At 37.4% G+C, this 23,727-nt stretch overlaps 1 protein-coding gene across 1 annotated transcript in view; it reads right to left on the minus strand.

Moving 5' to 3' along the window:
• Positions 1–23,727, minus strand: part of MAN1A1 (mannosidase alpha class 1A member 1) — a 156,442-nt gene that overhangs the window by 47,663 nt on the left and 85,052 nt on the right. Inside the window, exon 5 of the mRNA XM_075498646.1 lies at positions 20,271–20,365. Coding sequence (XP_075354761.1) covers positions 20,271–20,365 — 95 coding nt within the window. The remainder of the gene's footprint in view (positions 1–20,270; positions 20,366–23,727) is intronic.

Here is a 23,727-nt window from a genome sequence, read left to right on the forward strand (position 1 = left end):
ACTCAGTAAAGTCAAATTAGGCAAGACTCGTATTTTTAAAGAAAAAGTAATTTTGTTCCATAATCTTTTTGCAGTAATCCATGTTTTAAATTACGATACAATGATACTTTAAAGTAGTGAATATCCTGAAGAAGGAAAGGAGTTTTCCATCCAATTACCTAATAATTCAATAGAGTTGAAAAAGGCTGAAAGACCTATGCTACCTTGGCAGAGCAGAAAAATGAGAAGTACCAATCATTTCTTCTAAAAGTACTTCTTAAAAAATAATCACAATCCATGCACTAATACTCATGATCACACTTAAGATGTTCCTTGGATGATTTTGTAAACCAGATTATCAGATATTAAAGGGCCTGGTGTCAAGTAGTCAAATAACCTTTTCTTCACAGTAATGGGATTTTAATCAATACAGTGAAAATAAGATAATAAAGGATGAAGTGAAATCAGCATGAAAGGACTACTATTTAAAATGATAGAACAATCAAAGGCTCAGAAAAAAACCCACACTTCTGGAATCCTGCTGGAGACAGTATGTGTACTTTTTGTTCCTGCACCAGCACAAGCTGTTTCATTAACCACGTTGAAAAAGCTTCTGCATATTAAAAAATGTACCTTGCTATTTTTCTTTTTTAAATTATCAATGAGAACAATGATGCTATAGTTTTATAAAGCATTTAAGAAAATCAGATTTCCGTCCCAATTTCAGCAAAGCATTTGGTCAAAGGTTTTAAAAACATGTTATTTGTAATCTCTCACTGCTTTTAATGGCTTTAGTGCAAGAATCTGTATTTTAAGCTTTTTTTCTTTTTTTTTTCCTTTTTTCTTTTTTGTATTTCCAGCTGTAGACTGGAATAGTATAGCATGGAGTATCCTGCAAAGATCGTCATGTAAGAAGTGCCATACTTGTTCTTCAACTAAAATGAAGACCTTGTCAGGAATGGAGTATATTCTGGATAGATATGGCATATTGGTTAGTCTTTTTGACACTGTTGAAAGATAATGTCAGTCAAAGTAAGTATTTTTGGTAAGGTGCACAATTGTTTTTTGGGAACCAGAGAGACTTTGAACTTGAAAGCCATAAAAATAAACTATTTTTAGGTCTCTTATGAGTAACTTTAAATAAAGTCTGTCTACTCTATCAAAACGATTTATTTCTTGACTCTTATTATATTACAAATTTGGGAGTATGAGAGCAACACCCTGGCCCAAGTCAAAATAATCAGAGTAAACACAAAAGTGGAGATGGCTCCTTCCTCGCTCCCATCTCTTTCAGGTAGGCAGATTTCCAAAGGGTGTCTTCAAGAGCCAGCAACCAGAGTCCAAATTGTCTTTGGTGTGTGGGTGAACGCAGGGATGGAATATAAAAGGCCAGGCTCCCTTCTCCTCCCTAACAGGCAAGCACGAAGAACAGCCTCTGCTACAGCTGCTCTCTCTGTGGACAGAAACAGGTCTTTTTCTAATCCTCTGAAGTACCTAAGACATGTTTAGTCAATACATGACTGATTAACAACAAACCAATCTGGCTCACACACAAAAAGCTATACAATTACAAAGAATCATAAAAGGAAAAGAAGAAAAGATAAACCAGTTCTTTACTTCAAAGAGGCTCAAGAGATACTGAAACATAAAGTCTCCCATATCAGAGGATCAAGTGCTGATATGGTACAGAATAACACAAAAAATACATAAAAGTGATGGCAATGCCATGGCTTTGTCCAATGTTTTCTTTCTGTTGTACTTGAGGGAAATAAGCGTAAGTGATGCTGAGTGTAAACCAGAGCTGCTCTGAGAAGACAAGTATTTTGCTGAATCAAAAAATGTGTATGGAAAAGAGGCCCGGAGAATTCCTGAAGCTACTACCTAGGATTAGAATTTGCTACAGAGGCATTACAAAAAGCTTGGAGAAGCAGGTGTGGGGAAGGAGGTTTTAGAGATGAGCAGGCTGTTAACTTAAAATGCAAAGGAGGCATGTCGCGGGGTGTATGACGTGGCTTAAATGTGAACTGAGGAATGAAGGTGCTGAAGGGTGTATGTTATTCACTCATGGAAAGGCCTTCCTTGACCTGCATCCAATACTGGACACCAATCACGTTTCAAGAAAGACAGGGACAAATTTTAGAAAGCTTAGAGAAGAGTAACGAGAATTATCAGGAATACAGAAAGCATTGCCCCAGGGCTGAGGAGAGAAAGAGTGATCTTGTTAACATATAATAGATTAGACATAGTAATAGTCTTCTTCCAACACGTAAAAGGGGATAAATCTTCCACCAAAATAGTGAAGTATTTAAGTTCCAGGATAGACATCAGAGAAAATAACACCCACCCCAAAAATCTCCCAATAGTGAAGACACAGAAGCACTGGAATCAGCTTCCTTGGAAAAGCATGGAATCTCCATGTTGCAGGTCTTGAAGAAATGGCTAGACAAACATCTGTCTGGGATAACTTTGGCGTAGCTTAGGTGTTCAGTATTGGAACATATGGATTGATGACATGAATTCTGCCTTATTTTCTGTGATTATTTCATTTCTGAAACCTCCCCAAAACATCTAATAAAGCAACAGAAAGCTAAATCATACATTCTCGATGAATTAAGCCTATTTAAAAATAGTAATAAATATTTTACACCATCCCATCCCTGTGCATTACAGGAGGACAGAAGCAAGTAAAGCCCATAGAGTCCTTTTCTAATTTTTGAGGTATGCCTTATCAAAGCATCTATGGTACGTCATTCAGAAGAACCAGTCTATCACGCAAAAAATTGGACAGTTTAGACTTCATTAAGTGGAGAAAAAGAAGCAAGTTTGAACCACTGTCCAAAGTTTAGTTACTCAAAAGCAGGCTTGTGAACTTGTACTGCTCATGAAAACCTTGCATGCTAGTAAACCTTAACCATGCAACAGGATGAATACTAAAATGACAGATTTAAGCCTTCAAAGACAGGTCCAAAAGCTATTAGCTGTTAAAACAATGCTGACTAAAACATAGTTAAGCAAAACTCAATTAATTTACAAGATGAATTCTGGATAGAAGATAGAGAAAATAGGCTCTTTACGGCCTCAGTAGAATATCATAACATGATGTGAAACAACATTGCTGAAAGACTGCACATTCTAATGTCTGTTAGAATATATTAATTTCAAAAGAATTAAAATCAAAATGAAACACTTTAAAAATCTTCTTTGCTCCAATAGATTTCATTATCTAGAAAGTCTGCTGTATGACATGAAATGGACAACCTGAAAGGTCAACCAGAAAGACTGTCAGATTTGCTGCACTAACCACGATTTGCTGGGATATACTTAAAACAAGGGAGCCTCACCAAGGCTAAGTATTGAATCAAGACATTTACGTTAATGGGCCTTTGACAGACTAATACTCAATTTTTTTATACTACACAGAAACCACACAACATGAGCACCATTACAAGATATATAGCATATGGATACCATTAAAGCTCGATTATAATGAATACTTGCTCATTTATTTCTCTAAGCACTACTGCAAGGAATGTAGCAGCAGTTTCACAGATGTCAGCTGGAAATAGTAGCCTTTCATTTAATTTGCTGAAAGATTGTTCCCTCCTATTAACTTCCTTGTAAAGATGTGTCAGTGTTGTAACAATAAAAATGTAATTTTAACGTGAAGTTTAAACCAATGAAAGCAAATTTCTGGAACAAACTGCTTAGCTGGTTCACTATCCTCTTTTTATTTCCTTCTCAATAGCTCTCAAACTACCCCACCATTGTACAAGTCTCATTTTGTCTCTACATTCTGCTATCTGGATTCCTACAGCGACATCCATGTGTCTATGGCATTTACCGCTGGGATTTTATTACTGCTTGTTGGTGGGCAGCGGGTTGTTTAATATAGAGCAAACTGACTATTCTGATAAGTCTTTCAAAATTACATTCAGCTATACCATATCCTCTAAGCCAGGTCCACTCAGTTAGGTTATAGTGTATATAGTCACTACAGGTATAGTGAGCAAGGTCTGCTCGTCAAAAAGCAGCAAACATGAAGTTGCTAGTTTTTTAATATGAGATTACAGCGAGAACATGGGAGAACACCACATATTTGGGATGTTGGCTAGGTGCATCCACCTAACCCCACACAAAGACGACAGTCCATATCAGCCCACTGGACTAAGAAGTAAAAAGTCAGATTGCTTGTTTTCCGCAACACAAAGATATGCTTGTGAATTCCTACTCTTCTCTACCCTTACACAAGTCAGCCTGTAATAAGTTAAAGGTCAGTCAGAGCAGAACGTGATCATGGAAGCCTACACAGAACCCAGTAATCACCGTAACGCCGGCAGGCACCGGTAGCAAGAGGCACACTCACTTGAAACGCTCACCTAGCCATAACATTGATACGATAATGCCATGCAGCTAGTACAAATGCATACAGGATTTTTAGCAACAACTCACTGCAAAACAGCATAGAGAAAATCCAGAACAATCTCAGCAGATACAGGTTCTTTGGTAATCCTTATTTCTCCTGATGGAAGAATTCAGCATCTTCTTTTACAGTTTCTTTCTCAATATGAGTATCATAGTGGCCATCATAGCAAAAACCCAACAATATGACAGAGGATCAGCTTTCATAGTTATATGTACATGCAACTGATCAGCAATCAGGAGATTAAAAAGAAAAAAGTTAAAAGTTTTTCTTTAAAAAAAAAAAAAGAAGAGAGACATTAAAAGCCAACCTATCTATCAAAACTGGACAGAAAGATTGAAGTGTTGTGGTTAACGTTCCATACCTTTTAATGCTATGAGAAAAAACCACAGATAGCTACAAAAAGCCCTGAGGCATTCAGATATATGACTGAATTTGCTTTTGGAGCATCTCTTGGACTACTCATGTCAGTTCTGCAACCATCCATTTTGTCAGCACAGCTGAATGAATTATACCACTGGATATAATTTAGGGTTATATTTTGTCCTACGTATCTACAAACTAATTCTGTAACGTGTGTTCTTTGTCAGCTGTAATATCTGGTAGTACATGAAAGCATATAATGAAAGTATAGCTGATCTAACTGAAAGTTACAGCATGATCAAACTGGTTTACAGTACTGGAGTGTCTAATCCACCACAGAATGACTTCAAGGAATACATAAGACACTTCAAAATATCTCTTTCTCCAAATAGCTGCGTTTTATGTGACTATTCTTATTTTGCCATGTGCAAACTGAGCTTTATTACTATGAATACTCATGAAAGTTGTGTTACATTGGTGAGTGCAAAGAAAATACTTAGCAAATTTGAAAATAAAACAATACAAAAACTTAAGATACTGACAAAATGGTTTGAAGCAGACAAAAATAATGAAAATACGAATTGTTCACAACTATGAAACTAAACAGAAAGAAAAAAAAGCCAAATTTTCTATATTCTTTCTTCATTTGATTTGTTCCAAAATGAATTGTTCAATATGACTAATGCAATAAACTGCATTGCTGCCTATTTTTTATTTTGAAATACAAGCTAATTTATTCAATGAAAATTTGATGTGGAGAACAATATGGAATATTTCAGGATCCTAAAACCACTGATATGGCACTGGCTGTGAAACACAAATTAGAAGAAGGCGTAAGACAGTGAACACCACCATGCAGTATTTACAACCATTAACGACAACCAACAAACCTCTGCCAATTTTCAAGTTCCACTCTTTGTGCTTGAGGGTTTTTTGGGTAGGGGTTTTTTTTGTGTGTGTCTCCAAGTGTTATTCATAAAGCAAACCCAATATGAGATCTGCCTATATCTTACTCTCTACCAGTAAAACAACTGAATTTCCCAGTAGGTCCTTTATAAAATTCCAAGGCTTTTATTTGATTAGAGCCTCAGTAACAACTTTCTCCCCCACCCCTTATATATCTATTTTCGTATGGAATAATCAAATCTTTTAATTTCTGCTTAAAATCTTGGCTGGCTCTCTGCTCAGCTTGAGCTGGATCAGACAAAAGACATAAAAGGCTTTGTTTTACTGTAGGTATCTAAGACCAGGTTTGTGATCCCCATGTGTCCTGAGAACAAATAGGTCAAAGGTGCCAAGCAAACATCCACTTTTAGGCACTTTTGTGTTTAACCACAAACCACAGCATGGCAAGTGGGGAAGACTGGAAGAAACACTTCAGAAGCTCACTCCTGAGCTGAACTAACCTGCTAATGAAGACATCCACATTGATTCCTTGATCTTAATTATTCACAAGCCCTTAAGCCATAACATACTGACCGTTCATCTATCAGTAAGATCAGACTGATTTAAACTCTATAGCTAATGCTTTCTTTTAAAGGAAGCAATAACCTAGGGAGCTAAAGCAAATGTCCAAGAAGTGAAAGACCTCAGTTCAATTCTCCTCCAGCTGAGGAGGTTCAAACCCATGCCTCCTAAATTCCTGGAGAACCTCTTAAGTACTAGGCAAGAAGCTGTTCTGGGAAAGGCTGTCCATCTTTTCTCCTGTTGAAATGGTGTCACAAAACAACCAAAAGGACAGATTAACTAGGCTGAAAACTCCTGGCTTTTGGTCTCCCAGAGCGCCTTCTCTAATGCATTCCTAATGAATGCTTAAACAACAACAAAAGCCCTTAAAGAAGACAAGGAAGCCCCCAGAAAGTCTTATGCAAACAAACCAGGTTTTTTTAACCATCTGTTCACTGACAGTGTAAGGATATTGAGTAGTTTTGGACAGTTTTCAGAGTCTGATTTACATAGATACTTTGTGCTTTTTCCCATTTCGTTGTTAAAAATAACACAAAAGATAAACCTTATTGACAAGATTACAATGCTTTGTTCACTGGTGTATTTTAGAAGATCGAACTTGATAGTAGCAAAACCAGTCAGACTGCTTAAGGGCATTTTCGCTTATCAATTCCACTGCTAGGATCCTAGTTCTAATTTTTGTTCAGTAGCATTTGATTTTGTAATAGATGAGACACACTGAACATGGGGTGATCCACAATAACCTTCATGCCTCAAAATGAAGGCAAGAAGGGCACAGGCACTCCCCCGCTCAAGTCACCTTGCCATGCTAATTCAATACACCTAGGTAATTTCTATTTTCCCTTTGTGTTTCTGAAAAACATTTGTAGATAGGTTATGAAAAATGCAAACTAATACGACCATTACAGTAATTGCATTGGTTACGTTTATTAATTTGTCACAATTAAGTCAATAAGAGTTTTAGTAACATAGTTATATTACTTGATTAGTTTTGAAAGTGATTATCCTAAGAACTCTATTTAATTGGAAGCATCTCAATTTACAGGGTACATTAAATTCTCAGTAGCTTTTTAAGATTATTCAACATATGCAGGTCAATTACCAGTAATCACTGTTTCATATAACTGCTTCATAAGAAACTTCAGTACAACACTGGAAAAGAATAAAAGAGCATTCTAAAAAATACAACTGAACTTCAGTCCTAAAAGATACAACTGAACTTCACTTCACATTATTACAGTAAAAGGCCATATCTAACATCTAAATTGTTAAAACTGTTCTAAAATGGAAAAGATTATAAAAATTTGAGCAAAGATTAAAAACCAGTTGTCTACCTTAAAACAGATGATGTTAATTTGTCAGAACTGCCAAATCACTGAATTGCACTAACTGCACTCATGCCCAGCTGCACGTTAATTACCAGATTAGAAAGTTATAATTAATTTTCTTAATATCACTACACTGCTTTTCTTCCTTGAGTTAATAAAAACAGATTGCAATCAATCTTTGTTAATTCACGCTGCAGAACAGAACTGCTGTAGCTATTTCCATATGTGAAAAGCACCTCATGCATAGTTCTTCGTGTAATACCCTGCCTAGAAGCTGTATCTTCCGACATTTTAATGAAGTGTTGTAATAAGGCAAATAAATTATAAATTATAATGTGACTTAATATAGTTAGCAGAAAAACTACATAAGCTTAAAAATGAATTTTTAAAGAATCTTCTTAATGACAAAATTCAGAGGTGCATAGTATTTCAATATATTTTCAACCAGAAAAGAGGTTTTACTTGTAGTTGCATTATTAAAAGACTTCACTGCTGAGACTTTTAAAATTTTTTCATCAGCTAACTTTGTCATTAGAAACCACTAAAAGTGCTCCGTATGTGTCTGGCCTTCACAGAGCTCAAATTGAAAAAAATTTTAATAATTAGTAAAGGAAAACAACTTTATAAAGATACAGACTCAAGTTCATCAGAGTTCTAATCAAGAGTGTTTAGTTATAAATACTGCAAAGATAATTAATGCAGCATTCAAGCAGCATACATCTTTCTGTGTCCGTATCAAAAGGTGTTTTTATAAAACGGAAAGGATTATTCAAGGGTTCTCTTGTGAGGAAAGGAGAACCAAGTAAAATGAATGCGCCTTTTTTCATTTTCCATTTATGCCCGAAAGATGTTTTATTTCTCCAGCCTCATTGCTGCTTAAAAATTATTTCTTTTCTCCCCTTGTTATCCCCTCCTTTGTAAAAGATAAGAACGAATGCAGAAATACGAGAATTATGACATCATAGGTTACCACTCTTTGGAAGCCATTTTATTCTGATCTAATAGAAGTTTTCACGTGGTCAGCTTAGGTGTCAGAAAGGGAAGACTGAATATTCATAGCAAATGAAGGCTGAAAATGTTTTGGGGTTTGTTTTTTTTTTTTTTTTTTTTTTTTAAATGTTTCTAAAGTCTTCCAGGGGATGGTAAAACCCACATCATTCTGTATTTGACAGAAACTGAAGATAGGAAAAGAGATTTTTAAAGAATATATAGCCTTCAAGAACAAAGCCAAGCGCAACCTTTTTTTTATTTATCCTTTCTCCCAAACTTTCCTAAAGCAGCCCAATTTGCCTTAGACTGCTAAATGTTATATATACATATAAAAATATAAGTATGTTCTATCTATCTAAATCATCTATATGTGTGTATACATATATACCCCCCCCAATGTATACTCAAATATGCCTAAGAATAGCTTGATTATCACATCTTCCAGAATATCCAAGTACTTTAACATATTCAAGACCTTAAGGAACAGTGTATTACGTGATAACACACTAGGAGAAGTAGGATTTATGGATCAACTCTTCCATAAAGCATCTTACCTTAAGGCAGCAACTCTAGCATACGTCCCATTTTGGGTACTGCAGAGAGGCAGAGAAGCAGATCAACTCGACAGCCTCAAACACAGGAGGGAGGGAGGAAGGGGCTGAAAAACAGTCAGCCCAGAAGTCTCAGAAGACATATGTGGGACAACACCCAGTACAGTTCCCAAACATTAATTTTCGTAAGCTATGAAACTGAAACATCTGAAAAAAGACTCAGAGAAGCAACCCACAGATCTGGAAAACTTGATGCATCCAGGATTCAGATTCCTCTTAGGGAAGATGTGGGGGCAAGGGCAGAATCACAGTTCAGTAGAAAAACACATCCATCAGAGCTGAAAATCACTACTGGTGTGCTTCTCCTCCAAAATAAAAATGGATTAGAAGAGGGCAGCAAGCATGGAAGAGGAGCAGCAGGGTTAGAAAATACATAAATTAGAACAGGATCAAAGATGGATTGCAATAGTTCTTGATTTACAGAAAATGTACAACTAAAAGGCACTGGATGATCTCAGAAGCTGGTAATAAAAACTTGCAACTTAGAATAAGGATTCAAATAAGGTCTCGATGCCAAAGAGACACTATGAGAAACAACGTAGCTGCTGCCCAACCAAAAACTGTGCCATTACATTGGCTAACACCGAGACTGAAAGTAACAAGTACAGCACTTCAGGTATCTGTATTTAATGCTGTGATTATTACTGAAGAACAAAGACGTGTTCTGTATTCAGCTGGATATATGAAGCTGGTCATAAACCTGAGAAAATCCAACTAATGATCAGCAATTATGCAAGCAAGGAAGCCAATAATCCTTCCATCATTTTAAGATCCCCAAAAAGAAAGGAAACTCCGCAAATCTCTCCAAATGCTCAACCTGACTGAACAATTAACAAATAATAAACTTTAGTTTTTGTTAAAGAACCCTAAAACTAAAGCTAAAAATCAGTCTGCATGAATGTTCTTACTATTCTGATATAACGGACTGATTTATAGAGAAAAAGATAACCTATTTTATGCTGATTTGTTATTTTAAGGTCACTCTAAAAGATTAAATGGAAAACTGCGCTGAAAGGGTATCTGATGTATCCATGAAAATGGATATGCCATGAATTTCAGAAGAACAAAAGATGTCACAGGCAGTTATGACTAGTCAGCTTAAAAGTAAACATGCTTACAAAAATGGCATAAAAACCACCTGTCAGCATTGATATAATGAAACTGAAAACCATAAAATTCAAGTTTCACAGTATTAATGGGATTATGAAGTACTATAAAGAGAAGTTTAAAATCCAGATAAGTGAAATAGTTATTTGTGATATACACGACACATGGCAACTGCACCAGTTACAGGTAGGGTTTCAGCTGTCCAGCTGGGAGGTTATAGTTTGGGGGAGGTTAAGGAGAGATCCTCTTGTATTAGCAGCAATGAGAAACTGTATAATGATGAATAAAGATTTGCATATTTTTATATATATATACACACACACACACGTGCATATATGCACGTGCGCATGTCTATAATGAAAGACATATTAAAAGGTTAATGTGCTTAGAGAAGTATTGAAGGGAAAAATGTCTTTAGTGAGAAAAAAGTAGTCTTTTGTGGAGAGGGCAGTAGAATCTGTTCTCAGTAATGATTTCTGAAAAAATGTAGTTAGCAACTCTTCTTCACACTCATTATTTTTAGGACAATAATACTACAGAGTAACTACAAACATTAGTCACCTATTTAAACTAATGCTTATTTCAGAATCTAAAATAGTCCTTACTTGTGATGCTAGGTAAAAATCTTGTTCCTCCAGTCTTGTAATGCTGAACAGATATCCTACCCTCAGGCATATTATCACCGACAATTTAGTCAGACAGTCAAACTATAGTGCTTGGTAGAACTCAATCCTTATTATCCACCACATCATAAAGATGCTTAAACTAGTGTAGGAAAAAAACCAACAACCACCTTCTGTTTTGAAATTACTATTTTTAAGAATGACATGCTCCATTTTCGAATTTATCCAGGTAGAAGTATCAAAGCAATCTGAACTAAAATACACAAGCAAAACACTTTGTAAATGCCCCCTCTCCCCTTCTCATGGCCATTTAAAGAGTTCCCTAATGAAATATGGAGCGATGGATTTTGCAGGCAAAATCCTGCAAATGTACATATATTGTATCAAATACACAAAGTGAATAATTCGTAAGTATCTGCACAATTTCTCATTTAGAAAATTCTTTTGAGAAACAATCCTAATGCAACTATTATTTTTAGATGAAGTGTTTCCCCGAGGTGACTTGAATTGCGGTGGAAGTGACTGAGAAGTGTTTGTGCTCATTTTATTTATTTAGTGAAACGAATACGTTTCACTAAATAAATACAAATTGATTCCCTTCCCTCTGAAGGAAGCCTATTCCAACAGTCCCATTTTGTCTATTATAAGATTATCATTTACTGGACACGATACAAGCAATTGAAAGGGAAATGATCTTTAACCAGTGCAAAGATTAATGTGCCTACATTCAGGTGTCAGAGTTCCCAGCACAGTCAATACAGTCAAGGAAGGGCAGCTCAGCGGGCCAGGTACCAGGCATTTATTTCGGGGCAAGACAACTGCTCCTCAAGCTACTTTGTAGTGCCTGGCTCCCTAATGACCGTAACAGGAGCTAGTTCCTTCTGCGCTGGTAAAACATACAAACGTGTCTCATTTTGAACTGAGCCTTATCCTGCACATCTTTACGTACAGCTCCAACTCTCAAATATGTTTGGCAACTCAACCCTAAGGGTTCCCTTGCATCTCCTAGGCAGTGGGAAAGTATGTCATACAAATAACTCCCAATTATCTGTCAGTATTGAGGTGATAGCAGCAGTTATCCAGATAAAGCAAAAGCACAAGCAACACCAACATCTATATACTAATTTATAAAATCCTATTTTCAATAAATGCAATTTCAAAATCTTGCAGGCAGATTTCTTTGGGGAGCAAGAGCAGTTTTAACTATCAGGAAGTAAACTGAGGATCTGATGCAACCTTCCCACGCTCATCACTATCCACCCTGTGTCACCGTGTTTCAGCCAGGACCTGCTTAATTTACAACCAGACTAACAGAAAATTTGAAGTACCTGGCTGGTACGTGCCACCTATTGGTACATGCCATAGGTGACCAGGGGGAACTTCCTACTCCCAATTTCTTCTAAAGCAAAACACAAAACAGTGCAACCTGCTTATCCTGACTCAAATCCCTCCCACTTTCCAGAGCAGAAAACTTTCATCTCTTCTTTGTAAATAACACACAAAAAAACCCATTTCCCACTTTTTTTAAGCCATCAAGACAAGCATTTATGATAGCTGGGGAAGATTTTGATACCCTGAAGATAGTGTCTGCTGTGGAGGGGGCCAAAACCTACAAAGTGAAGACCAAGACCTTCCTGTAACCAGCTGGCTTCTGTGGGACTGTTTGTCAAAAGGTTTGTTTTGTTTTATAAGAGAACGCTATCTGTTGTTAGCACCACAGAGATCTAGAAAGTGTTTGCAATCATGCATTTTATGCCAAGGAATCACATTACTAATACTCACATAGGGTTTTACACAGATAAGTAGTATGATAATATTTGTAAGTATTTATACTCATTTTACAGTGCACTAATAAACTGTGGGGAAGGAGTTAGTGTTTAAACTTAGATTTTGGGACTAGAGTCTCTTTCCTTTGGCTATAAAGAAAGCACTTGAACTGAGAAAGATATTTTGCAGTAGCAATAATAGGTCCTGTGTTATTGCCAGAGGGCAGCCTCCCACACAAATTCAGCATTACAATATTGAATTCAAGCTGCTGGTTGAATAATACAGCTTAACATTATGGGCTGTCACCAAAATGATATCATTCTTGGTTCTTTTTTTTTTTCCTGCCAAACAGATATGTTGCTTGAACTATCTTACAGAATTTTTCTGATATTTTTATAACTAGATTTTTTGCATTGCTCAATGGCAAATCAGACACCACCGCAGGTCAAAAGCATCTATCCTGAAAACTGCGCTGACAAGTACTGATACCTACAATGAGAAAATCCCAATTTTAATAACACTCTTGGACCGTTTTTTTTTAATTTTATGTGTGACCATGGAAAAATTATTTATGGAAACTCAAAGGAAAAAAGGAAAGCTGTTCGTTTTTTTTTTGTTTGTTTGTTTGTTTTTGGTTTTTTTTTTTTTTTTTAATGAAATGTAATTTTACAATAGTTCATTTGATTCTTATTGAATATAAAGCACAAGTCATGCAATGCAGAACTGGCTACTCATTTCAGATGAAGCAAAGACATGGCAAGCAATATGCTTACTGTGGTGTTCTAAAATGTTCTAAAACAACGAAATTGCTAATCAGACAATGTATAACATGGTGATATCAAAATGCCCGAAACACAAAACTATTTTTCATGTTTATTTTGCATTCAGTACTGACTCAAGAAATGTAAACTTGTTTATGAATCATGCAATGAACCAGTGGGTTAACCAGCACCTGAAATGGCAGTGTTGAAAAAAATACACGCTTTGCTGAAATCATCCTTGTCACTAGTTAGTTATAAATTAGGAAGGAATTAATTTCCTCAACTCAAAAAGTTAGTTCTTTCAATTATTTGCCTAAGGTCTTCTTTAGTCAATGGAAAGAGATCAGTATCTCTAGAAGGCAAATCATTCTATGCCAAAACATATGTTTAACATGAGACAATTTTTAGATAGGTAAAGTTCAGCTAGGATTTATCTCTTTGCATCCAGTGCTAATACAAATCTGCACTGTGGTCCAAACACCTGAAGGAAAAAGTCTGGTTTCAATTAGTCTGTTTTGCTACAGGGGAAATCTTGGTGTTTAACACAATATCCAAATCCTTTTTGTTACTATTACCACTTTACTTTATTACATCAGTGAAGCATTTGCCAAAACCACACACACCAAGCCTTTATTAAGCGTGCAAACTAGACTACTTTTAGCTTTTTTTTCTTAAGTAGTTTTGATTTCTTCCTCTAAAATTATGCCCAAGTTAGGCAGAAGGGATAAAATTAAAGATTAATCTAAACACAACTTCTGCATGGTCCTACAATGACAAACTGTGCAGACAATATAAGTTTTTCCTCTTTAAAGCTCCTTTAGAAAACAGGTTTATTTTTGCCAAAGATAGTAAAATTTGAGGAACAAGTTTATTTAACTCTGTAGTCTTTCTTTTTTAAATTTAATTTAGACACTAGAGTTAATAGTGAAAAACAAAAAATTTAAATTAGCCATTCTGATTGAATCTCTGCAAGAAAGCGCTTGTTGAGTCACTAGGACAAGTAAAAGCATGAACCACTAATTCTGTTAAAGAACATAATATCATACAAACAACTTGATGCTTAGGAGAAGTTTGCAAAATAATGCAACAATCACATTTCGGACATTTCTGATAGTGTAAGTGGGGGAATTAAGCTGTCCAAAAAGGTTTACTGAATTTACATGTTTGGATCCTTTCTTCTTTATATTTTCAAACTTTCTCAATGCATTAAGATTCCTTTACAGAATCACAGAATCACAGAATCATATAGGTTGGAAAAGACCTTTAAGATCATCGAGTCCAACCATAAACCTAACACTGCCAAAAACCACCACTACACCATGTCTCTAAGTACCTCATCCAAACGTCCTTTAAATACCTCCAGGGATGGCGACTCAACCACTTCCCTGGGCAGTCTGTTCCAATGCTTGATAACCCTCTCGGTGAAGAAAAATTTCCTAATATCCAGTCTAAACCTCCCCTGGCGCAACTTGAGGCCATTTCCTCTTGTCCTATCACTTGTTACCTGGGAGAAGAGACCGACCCCCACCTCTCTACAACCTCCTTTCAGGTAGTTGTAGAGAGCGATGAGGTCTCCCCTCAGCCTCCTTTTCTCCAGGCTAAACAGTCCCAGCTCCCTCAGCCGCTCCTCATAAGACTTCTGCTCCAGACCCTTCACCAGCTTCGTTGCCCTTCTCTGTACGCGCTCCAGTACCTCAATATCCCTCTTGTAGTGGGGGGCCCAAAACTGAACACAGTATTCGAGGTGCGGCCTCACCAGTGCCGAGTACAGGGGCACAATCACTTCCCTAGTCCTGCTGGCCACGCTATTTTTGATACAGGCCAGGATGCCATTGGCCTTCTTGGCCGCCTGGGCACACTGCTGGCTCATATAGTTTACAAACTATAAAGGAAGGTACTCTTACGTGCATTGGTTATGATGTTTTGGAAGAAGTCCCAGAACTCAAAGAGAACTGTTCTGTTATACGCTAAAATCTTTTCTTAGGAATACTAGAGTTTTTCTAATGAGGTAGCACACTAAAGACATTTTGAAGGCCATCTATTCCTCAAGTGATTTAGGCACATGAGACCTTAAACATGTTTTGAATTTGGGAATTACTTTGAAAACTTTAAAATATTTTCAAGCAAGTTCTGTTGTCTAAAGACCAATATTTCATGCCTCGGTGGTTGGTTTGTCAGCCACATTTCCTCCTAGGTGGAAGGTGCTGAGAGATAAGCTCCTTTAAATGCCCGCAACCTAAAACACTGCCAGTACTCTGAAATACCAGAGCATGTGCCCCAGAGGAGAACAACACCTGTGCCTGTGTCACTCTGGCAGACACTGTGGCACTTCAGCATAAATTCCCTCTCCAAAGCAGCCAGGCTCTGTTGGGCAAGCCAGACTGGTGGGGGAGAGCCATCCTACTTGGCACTACTGTCACAGAACAGGAATCTTAGCTGGTAGTAAAACTAAGCATTCAAAATAAAAAACTATGGGTGTATTTTTCCTTGTTATTTTCTTTTTTTCAAACAATATGAGAGAAAAAAAGATTGGTTTTGAAGCTGCGCTGTGGGTGTATCTTCTTGTTCTGAATCCACACAGTGGCTCCAAGGGCTCAGTAGCTCCAAGAAACCTTTGTTCAAACCTTGAACACTTTGAGGCCTGGGAAGGCCTGTGGCATAACTTAAATATTCTGTACAAAACATGATAAGTTAAAAACCAATAATAATTAAAAAAAAAAAAAATCAAAAGAGGACCTTGCTTTAAAATCATGCTGACAAATCATCCCAATAGCATAAATATTGCAGTTTTGTCATTTCCATCCCCAGTTACCTACAAATGAGTAACTACTTTGTTCAAACAATTTAGCAAGGCCTCTGTTATCTCACTTCATAAAATATGTAATATTGACTTCAACTCGGGTCCACCATTTACATATAATCAATGCTAAAGTGTAAAAGGCAAAAATCCTAGGCTGACATCAGACACAGTAAACATTTTATGTTTATGTTGAGTAAATCTTATCACTCCCTGTGGTTTGATTTTAATACAAATTAATCAAATTTATTTCAAACTCCTCCTTTCTGGCTTCTCTTAAGCTTCCCTGCTCTGACCCACTCCACCCATACCTCATAGCTTTTCTGTCTATACGGAACTTCCCATGGTCCCTATGTCCATAAATGCCTACATTATTTACTTTTGTCACTGAGCCAGGGGAACAAGCACAGTACCCCCCTTAGCCACAACAACATTTGCAAACAGGCTGGATGTCCAAAAAACCCACTCCCATTTTGTTATGTTTCCAGAAATAAAAATATTATTTAGCCCAGTCAAAAACTTTTTCATTAAGGTAAGGCATAACTATTTTTCAAAGTTTCAGATGCACTTAAAGGTTATATGATACATTGATTCTTCATAAAAAGCCAGGCACCTTAATGTCTAACAGTATTGCTACATAGTAGCACATAAGGGATAATAAATAACCTTAAAACAACTATTCAACTGGTCAATGGATAGAGAGCAATGGACAATATATTCTTTCGTACAAGAATGCTTCTGGGTTGCTTATTAGAAAGTAGTAATGGGGTCTTATTGGAACTAATAGTGACTAAAAAAAGATACAGGTCTGCTTTCAAAGGGGGGAAAAAGCGAAATAAAGAGACAATTTCCATCCAAAAGAGGAAAAAATATTGTACAGGATCTTATACTCAGAAGTTTATTCCTGACTGATCCAACAGACTAACAACAATCTGGGTTCTCTGTATTTCACAGCTGGGCATCATCCCATAAACACAAGCCCCACACAGCTTCTTTTTTAATAGTTACAGGGGTAAAAATAAATAGATACATTAAAAAGGTTACTTGATCCTGCGAACATGATGCAAGCTGTGTATTTGTTAAGATTACTTAACTCAGTAAGAGAGTTATAATTTCAGGTTTTTTTATTTCTATAAATCTGAGAGGCATATTACAGAAATACAGAAGCAATCTGATTGCTCAGTCATAAATTACTTGAATTTTTTAGAGAGAAAGGGAAATGAAAATTTTAACATGAAGCAGCCAGATTGTCACAGCTCACTGAGAAGAAAAATAAAGGATCATAAACTAGTGGTATTTTAAGAAGCTGTTATATATGCTGTTTTAGAAGTACTGAAGACAAAATATCTAAACAAAGGATTTGGGTGAGGGAGGAAAATAAATAAGTAAGTAAGTAAATAAAAGTGGCTCTGGCAGCTTGTGCTCCTTATCCCCAAAGGAAGGCTCCAACCTATCTGTCAAGCCAACACCGCTTCATACACATTCTCCCTCTGCAGCCTCTCTTTGTACCCGTGTTTTCAGCCAGAATAGTCAACAAGTGTTATACAACACTGGTTACTCAAATAAGCAAGTGAGCCATAAAAGGAACTTCAAATTTGGCAGTATAAGCAGAAGTGAAAAACAGATGTTGAAGATGAACTGAAGATACAGAGCAGTATCAAGAACATCAGAAATATGGAAATGCAACTGAAACATTTAGAACGAAAGAAAAGGAAATCCCAGTACAAACTACCAATCTATTTACTTAAAATGTACTTCAGAGACAAAAGGAAATTATACAAACACACGCAAGAATTGGCTAATAATTTTAGCTGAAGAATCGTACAGCGAACTACTTAATATATTTGATAATTAGGGCTCCACAAACAGACAGTAAGTGTCCCATGGTCATTAAGTCATGCGGAAAGAAGCAGAATGAAGAAAAACAATGGAGAAGAGAAAGGGTATAAGACTTCAGGTGGATGCCCTTGGTATGTAAGGACACACTCAGACAAAAGCACATATATACGTTTACACACAGAGGCACCCAAGAAGAGAGCAAGTCTGGCTACGGTGATACAGGATGAGCAGAGAAAACGATCTGTTTTGTAAAGAACATTTGCATAGTGAAACAAATATCCAGCTCATCTGTTAATCCAAAAATAGTCATTTAAAAATAACCACCAACGCCCACAGTCTATTGTGAGAGTTCTCCAATTTGAAGCATAAATCAAAATAAAATCAAATAAAATACTAATCAGAAATGAGGCATATTAGATCTCTAATATATGCAGGCTTCAGTGGCTTAGCATTTCCTAAGCTTGGATGACAGCGTATTTGTTTACGCACAGCATTATGAAAGAGTCATCTATTGAAGGTCAAACCTAGACAGATGCTCAAGGATTCAGAATGAATAACCAAGAACCCAGCATTTAATGTAACGCTTCCTGCCATAGCAAAGGAAGTTACCTCAGCAGAGGTCCTCTTCCACTTTGGTGCAAGATTAAGAAATTAATCCCTTTTGTATCACCACCTTGTAGTCTTTGTGGCAGACATTTGCAGTGCACCACAGCAGTTGTTGTGAGAAGCTAGGAATAAGATCATAAAGACCTACACAGAATTTGAACTATTTGCAAAAACCATTGAGATATTTAGTAGATAAGCAGGGATTTAAATAAGGGCTACATATAAGACAAATTTTTTGCCGAAATACCTTAAACATGTTTACATATACTATGTAGAATAAGGTACTGTTGTGTTGCAATTACAAACATATGCTAGGGTTTTGTACTCGAAAGTTGTTGTAACAGCTTAAAAACAAATAACCAACCAACCTCAAGCCGCTGTGCTACTGAACTTGTGCAGAACTCATTAAAGTCTGTTGAGAAGAGATCGTTAGCATGCATGCAAGTAACCAGTCAAAGTCCAAGGATCATCACTGGGCAGCAGTTAATCGGCCCCTTCAATGACGAGAAAGTTCAGGAGGCACTAGCTCCTCCTGCTCCTGCACACAGACGTGCTTTTTGCCTCCCGTCTCACTTCTGTTTGAAAGGAGGCAGAAGATAAGCCTGTCTGAACTGACATACCAGGGGTTTCTGTAGGACTGGCTCTGAGCAGCTTGCTGGGAAGCCTGAAGCAAGCACAGCCAACCAAGCAAGCATGCCAATGTACGTCCCACTCTGGGAAAAAGGTGTACCCATAAATACAGATCAAGCAGAGAACAGTGGAAGATGCTGACTGTCAAGGAGGGAATCACGCAAAAAGCCACAACACACGACACCAACACATGCACATGTGAAATTCTCCTTGATTCACTTTCTTGTGGCAGGTGGTGCTGGGGTTTATCCGCAGTATGAAAAAAGCTGATGTGTCCTTATGAATATACAAATATACCCCACAGGTGTAACTTTCAATATTCTTCCCCAGGCAGTGCAAAGAAAACATTTTCTTTACCAGCACAGTACCACTGCTAGCAGGCCTGAGGCAGACCAAGGAATTGCTGACATCTGTTGAGTCAGATACTGGAGGCCAGAGTGACTTCAGGAGAGCATGCATCTCCTACAGCAAACATGCAGCTGTCTTCAAAGCACAGCTGGCCAAAGCAAAACCACTCCTTGGGAGAGGGTGCAAAACAGTGAGTCACTTGTAGCAGATATTACTCTTGTTTCTTGATATGCTACTGAAGGACACGCTGATACTACATTTGAGAACAGGTAAAAATATTAGTACAAAGTGGCTGGAAACTTTACCCTTTCAGAGTAGCACATGTCCTTTGGCCCTTACCCTATGTATAACAACGCTAAAAGCAATGGAGGACTTGAGGAAAAGTGATGGGCAACATACTGACAAAAAAGCAGCCAGTTCTGAGGTGCATAAATGTATTTCTATATGCATTCTTGTGTGTACAATGTATATCTACTTAAATTTCCTAATTTAAACTGTAGAACCAAGGATTTTATGTCAACTTTTACCTAGCTGGAAAGACAAAAACTGTGCAGCAATTGTAATAGTTCTGCGATGAAGATGTTTCAACATAACTTTTTTATATGGTCTAGTCACCAAAAAGCAGTTGTTTTACCTCTTAATATTAAGCAGCGCCCAAGGTATCCCAGTGGGAGTGTTGAAAGCAGGCAGCAATTTCTCTCCAAGCTCCACTGCCTTTTTTCGGAAAACCTGGAAGTTAAGAAGAAACAAAGTGTTGGAAAATGCATTGTTGCTCCCACTGAATTGATTTAGATAATACCGTTATTGAGCATATAGTCTAAGTCATCTCAGCACAATGAACTGTCCCTGTTTTTTTTAGTGACATCAAAGGCACGAAGCAGCACAACCCGTTTTCCGTTACGCACAGTAACGGGAGAACTCACACAGCAGGATCGTACAGTGCCGACGCCCAGACGACCTGCATCTGGCACGACCAGCATCAAGCCAGAGACATCAGCGTGGTCAGACCCGCTCTGGTTTGCGCAGAGCTGCTTGCGTGCTCCCCGCCGTGCCTGCCAGGTGCTGCGGGGCTGGGAAGGGGGGCCATTAGCCAGGCACGCTGCTGGATCCAGGCTGGCTCGCAGGCAGCTCCCTGCCCCCAGCAACACCTCCTCCCAGAGCAGCGGGGACGCGGCTGCACAAATGCCGCCTTTGCTCTGTGTGAGGTTTATTAACGGTGGCTCAGCGTGCCGTGGGAACCCGGGCTGGATCGCCGTATACCTGCTGTACTGCAAATGTGCTGCATGGGCAGTCTGCAGCAAAAACAAGCACACACACACACGTACACACCCACCCCCTCCAAAAAAAAAAAAAGAAAACTGCTATTTTTGCAGCACCACAGTCTTATGGACTCAGCTGGCTTATACCCAGATGGGTATCAATGCCATGATTAATCAAAAAATTGGAATATACCCCTATGGATAACTGGAACTTAAGTGGTCTTTAGCATGTAAAGAGTTTCAGATTTCATCTTAAAAACAAGAAGCGGAAAGACCCCAATTGCTTAACACGTGCCCACAAGAATGACAAGCAATTTAACATCCAGAACTTTTATGTTCAGAGTAATAGTTACAAAGCTAGATCAATGAGGATTTTGCTCTCCTTCAACTGCCAGCTCAACTCAGGTTACATTAACTTGACTTTTTGAGCACTGAGTGCTCTAGTAAGACAGTTTTTCATTAGAAGCAACATTGTTCCAACTTAAATATAGAAACCTATTTAGTGATTTCAATATGTGGATGTTCAAGGCCTATTTGCTTGGAATTACACTGGGATCCTGTACAACACTGAAAGGGATTATCCCAGGTGTAGTAGCCAAAATAGCAAAGTCACCTTCATCGTTCTCTCTTTCTAATAATGGCTCCCTTCAATTCATTTTTTTCCCTCTCAGGACATATTATGATGAATTTTTAGTTATTTATGTATTAGAAATCAGCTTGTACATCTGATGCATCTCACGGTGTAGCCAAGTACAGTACAGCAAATTTTCGCAGAAGGAAAAAAAATGCATATATATTTATGTATTCATATAAACAAAGACATTTGCTGGTCAAAACAAGGTAATGAAGAAATTTCTTTCCCTATGAATAAAATACTATTTATAAAATCTCACTTTCAGTAAAGGTTTTTATTATTGAAAAATACGTCATCAGGAGACAATATAAAACTCTGGGATAATCACATTACCATAAAGAAGGTCCAGACCTCCCCATGGTCTCTTCATATGACACAGATCTCAAGATTTCTGTGACGACAGTCCAAGACTTAGAATTACAGTACAAGACAGTTTGAGAGAGGTTAAGTAATTTGAAGCCAAATGATGGCTGGAGTCAGAAAACTTTTTCGAGTGGATTGCATGTAAGTGCTGGGAGAAACTTGAAGGCAGGCAGCAGGGAAAATTTGCTGGGAAATCCCTTCATAATCCACATTAATTCTGACTTCCTGGTTTACCAATTGTGTGGATTCTGCTGAGAATTAGTTATGGATTTGTGATCTTCATCCAGCACATAATTCAGTCTCCCGAAGAGTTAAAACCTTGAGGGACACTCAGAAACAGTTGGTGCAGAACATAATCATCTGTTAGATTTCCTTGAGAGGAGCCAGCGACAGTAATCCCACCAAGAGCACACAAGCTTTCCCCTCGTTACACTACGCAGCCACATTTTTCCACCTTGGTCTGTTGAACCCAAACCTATGCTTTGCTCTTTCAGCACAAGAGAGGCGTCCTCAGCCTTTCACAACATATGGTGCGACACAACATCAGCTTACCTTAGCATCTCTGCCCTGAAACACTGAAGTATTAACAGGAGAGCGGTTATGATGACCCTCCCAAGCTGTGGGCACACAAGGACCCCGAATTTCTGTAGAAGCATTTGCTGTGCAGCGTAAAACCCTATCTTTTGCCACATGTAAAGGGGGTAGATATTTTATTTTATGGAATGTGGTTAAAGGTGCCATAAGTACTTTTTTTAGATGTGTATTTAAGGACAAGAAGAGATCTCCCTTTCAAAAAGCACATACATATTTAACCATAGCAGTGGCAGCAAGGCTCAGTAACTGCTGTACCTTACAGGCTGTATGAATTAAAGCTCAGAAAGAGGTCTGTTACAATAATTACTTCTGGACAAAAATGTAACATTTTAGTATCTTAATTAAAGGTTTAATGTACAGCAATAATGCTTTACTTTCAAATATTTCTACCAACTCTCATATTTTTTCACTTCTATTTTATTTCTTTTATAAATTAACAACCCAATTTCTTTCAAAATAAAATTGCCTACTTAATGGAAATGTCAAAAATAATGATTATCAAAAAATAAACACATCCAGTATGAAGCAGTAAGGAAATACTGTTCCACATACGGATATGCAAGGAAAATGTAATTCACTCCTGATAAGGACAGTGCTCTGAACACCAATGTTAGAACACACAGTGAAGCCAGGCGTTCTAACTTCTTTCCTGTCCAAAATGCACCTCTTCCAATGTAGCAAAGAATTTTCCTAGTAGGCAACTAGGAAAAGAGAATTTTAAAATGATTTTTAAACCATCATACAATTTTGGAACAAGTCAAGGTGAAGATGAACTTCTTGTTTACAAGAGAATTTCAACAGGTTATTACTAATGCATGCTAGTGATTTTCCTTCCCCTTCCAAAGTTAAAAAAAAAAAAATCAACTATGGGCATTGTCCAATTTTATCTCTAGGGCTAATTTAACGTGGCTGAACAACTGACTGCTAAATCACTACCTATTAAGTAGAACAGTATAGGCAAGAATGACAAGAATACAACACCACTCTGAATGACTGAACACAATAAATAGCAACTTCGCGCAGCAAAATTATGCTCTTTCAGCAAAGATAAAAGGGTGAAGATTAATAAAGGAACTGCTTTATTTTTCAATTTGCAGCTTCAACGGTTAAAAAAATAATAATAGGAAAAGCAGGTATTGTAATTATTACATACTGTCCACAATGTTCAGCATATTTTTTTTTGCAGAAACTTCCAATATTGGACAAAAAATAAATATCGTAGAGGGCAAGATATTTTTTGA

The sequence above is a fragment of the Mycteria americana genome, chromosome 3 (genome assembly GCF_035582795.1).
Source record: "Mycteria americana isolate JAX WOST 10 ecotype Jacksonville Zoo and Gardens chromosome 3, USCA_MyAme_1.0, whole genome shotgun sequence".
Lineage (NCBI taxonomy): Eukaryota > Metazoa > Chordata > Aves > Ciconiiformes > Ciconiidae > Mycteria > Mycteria americana.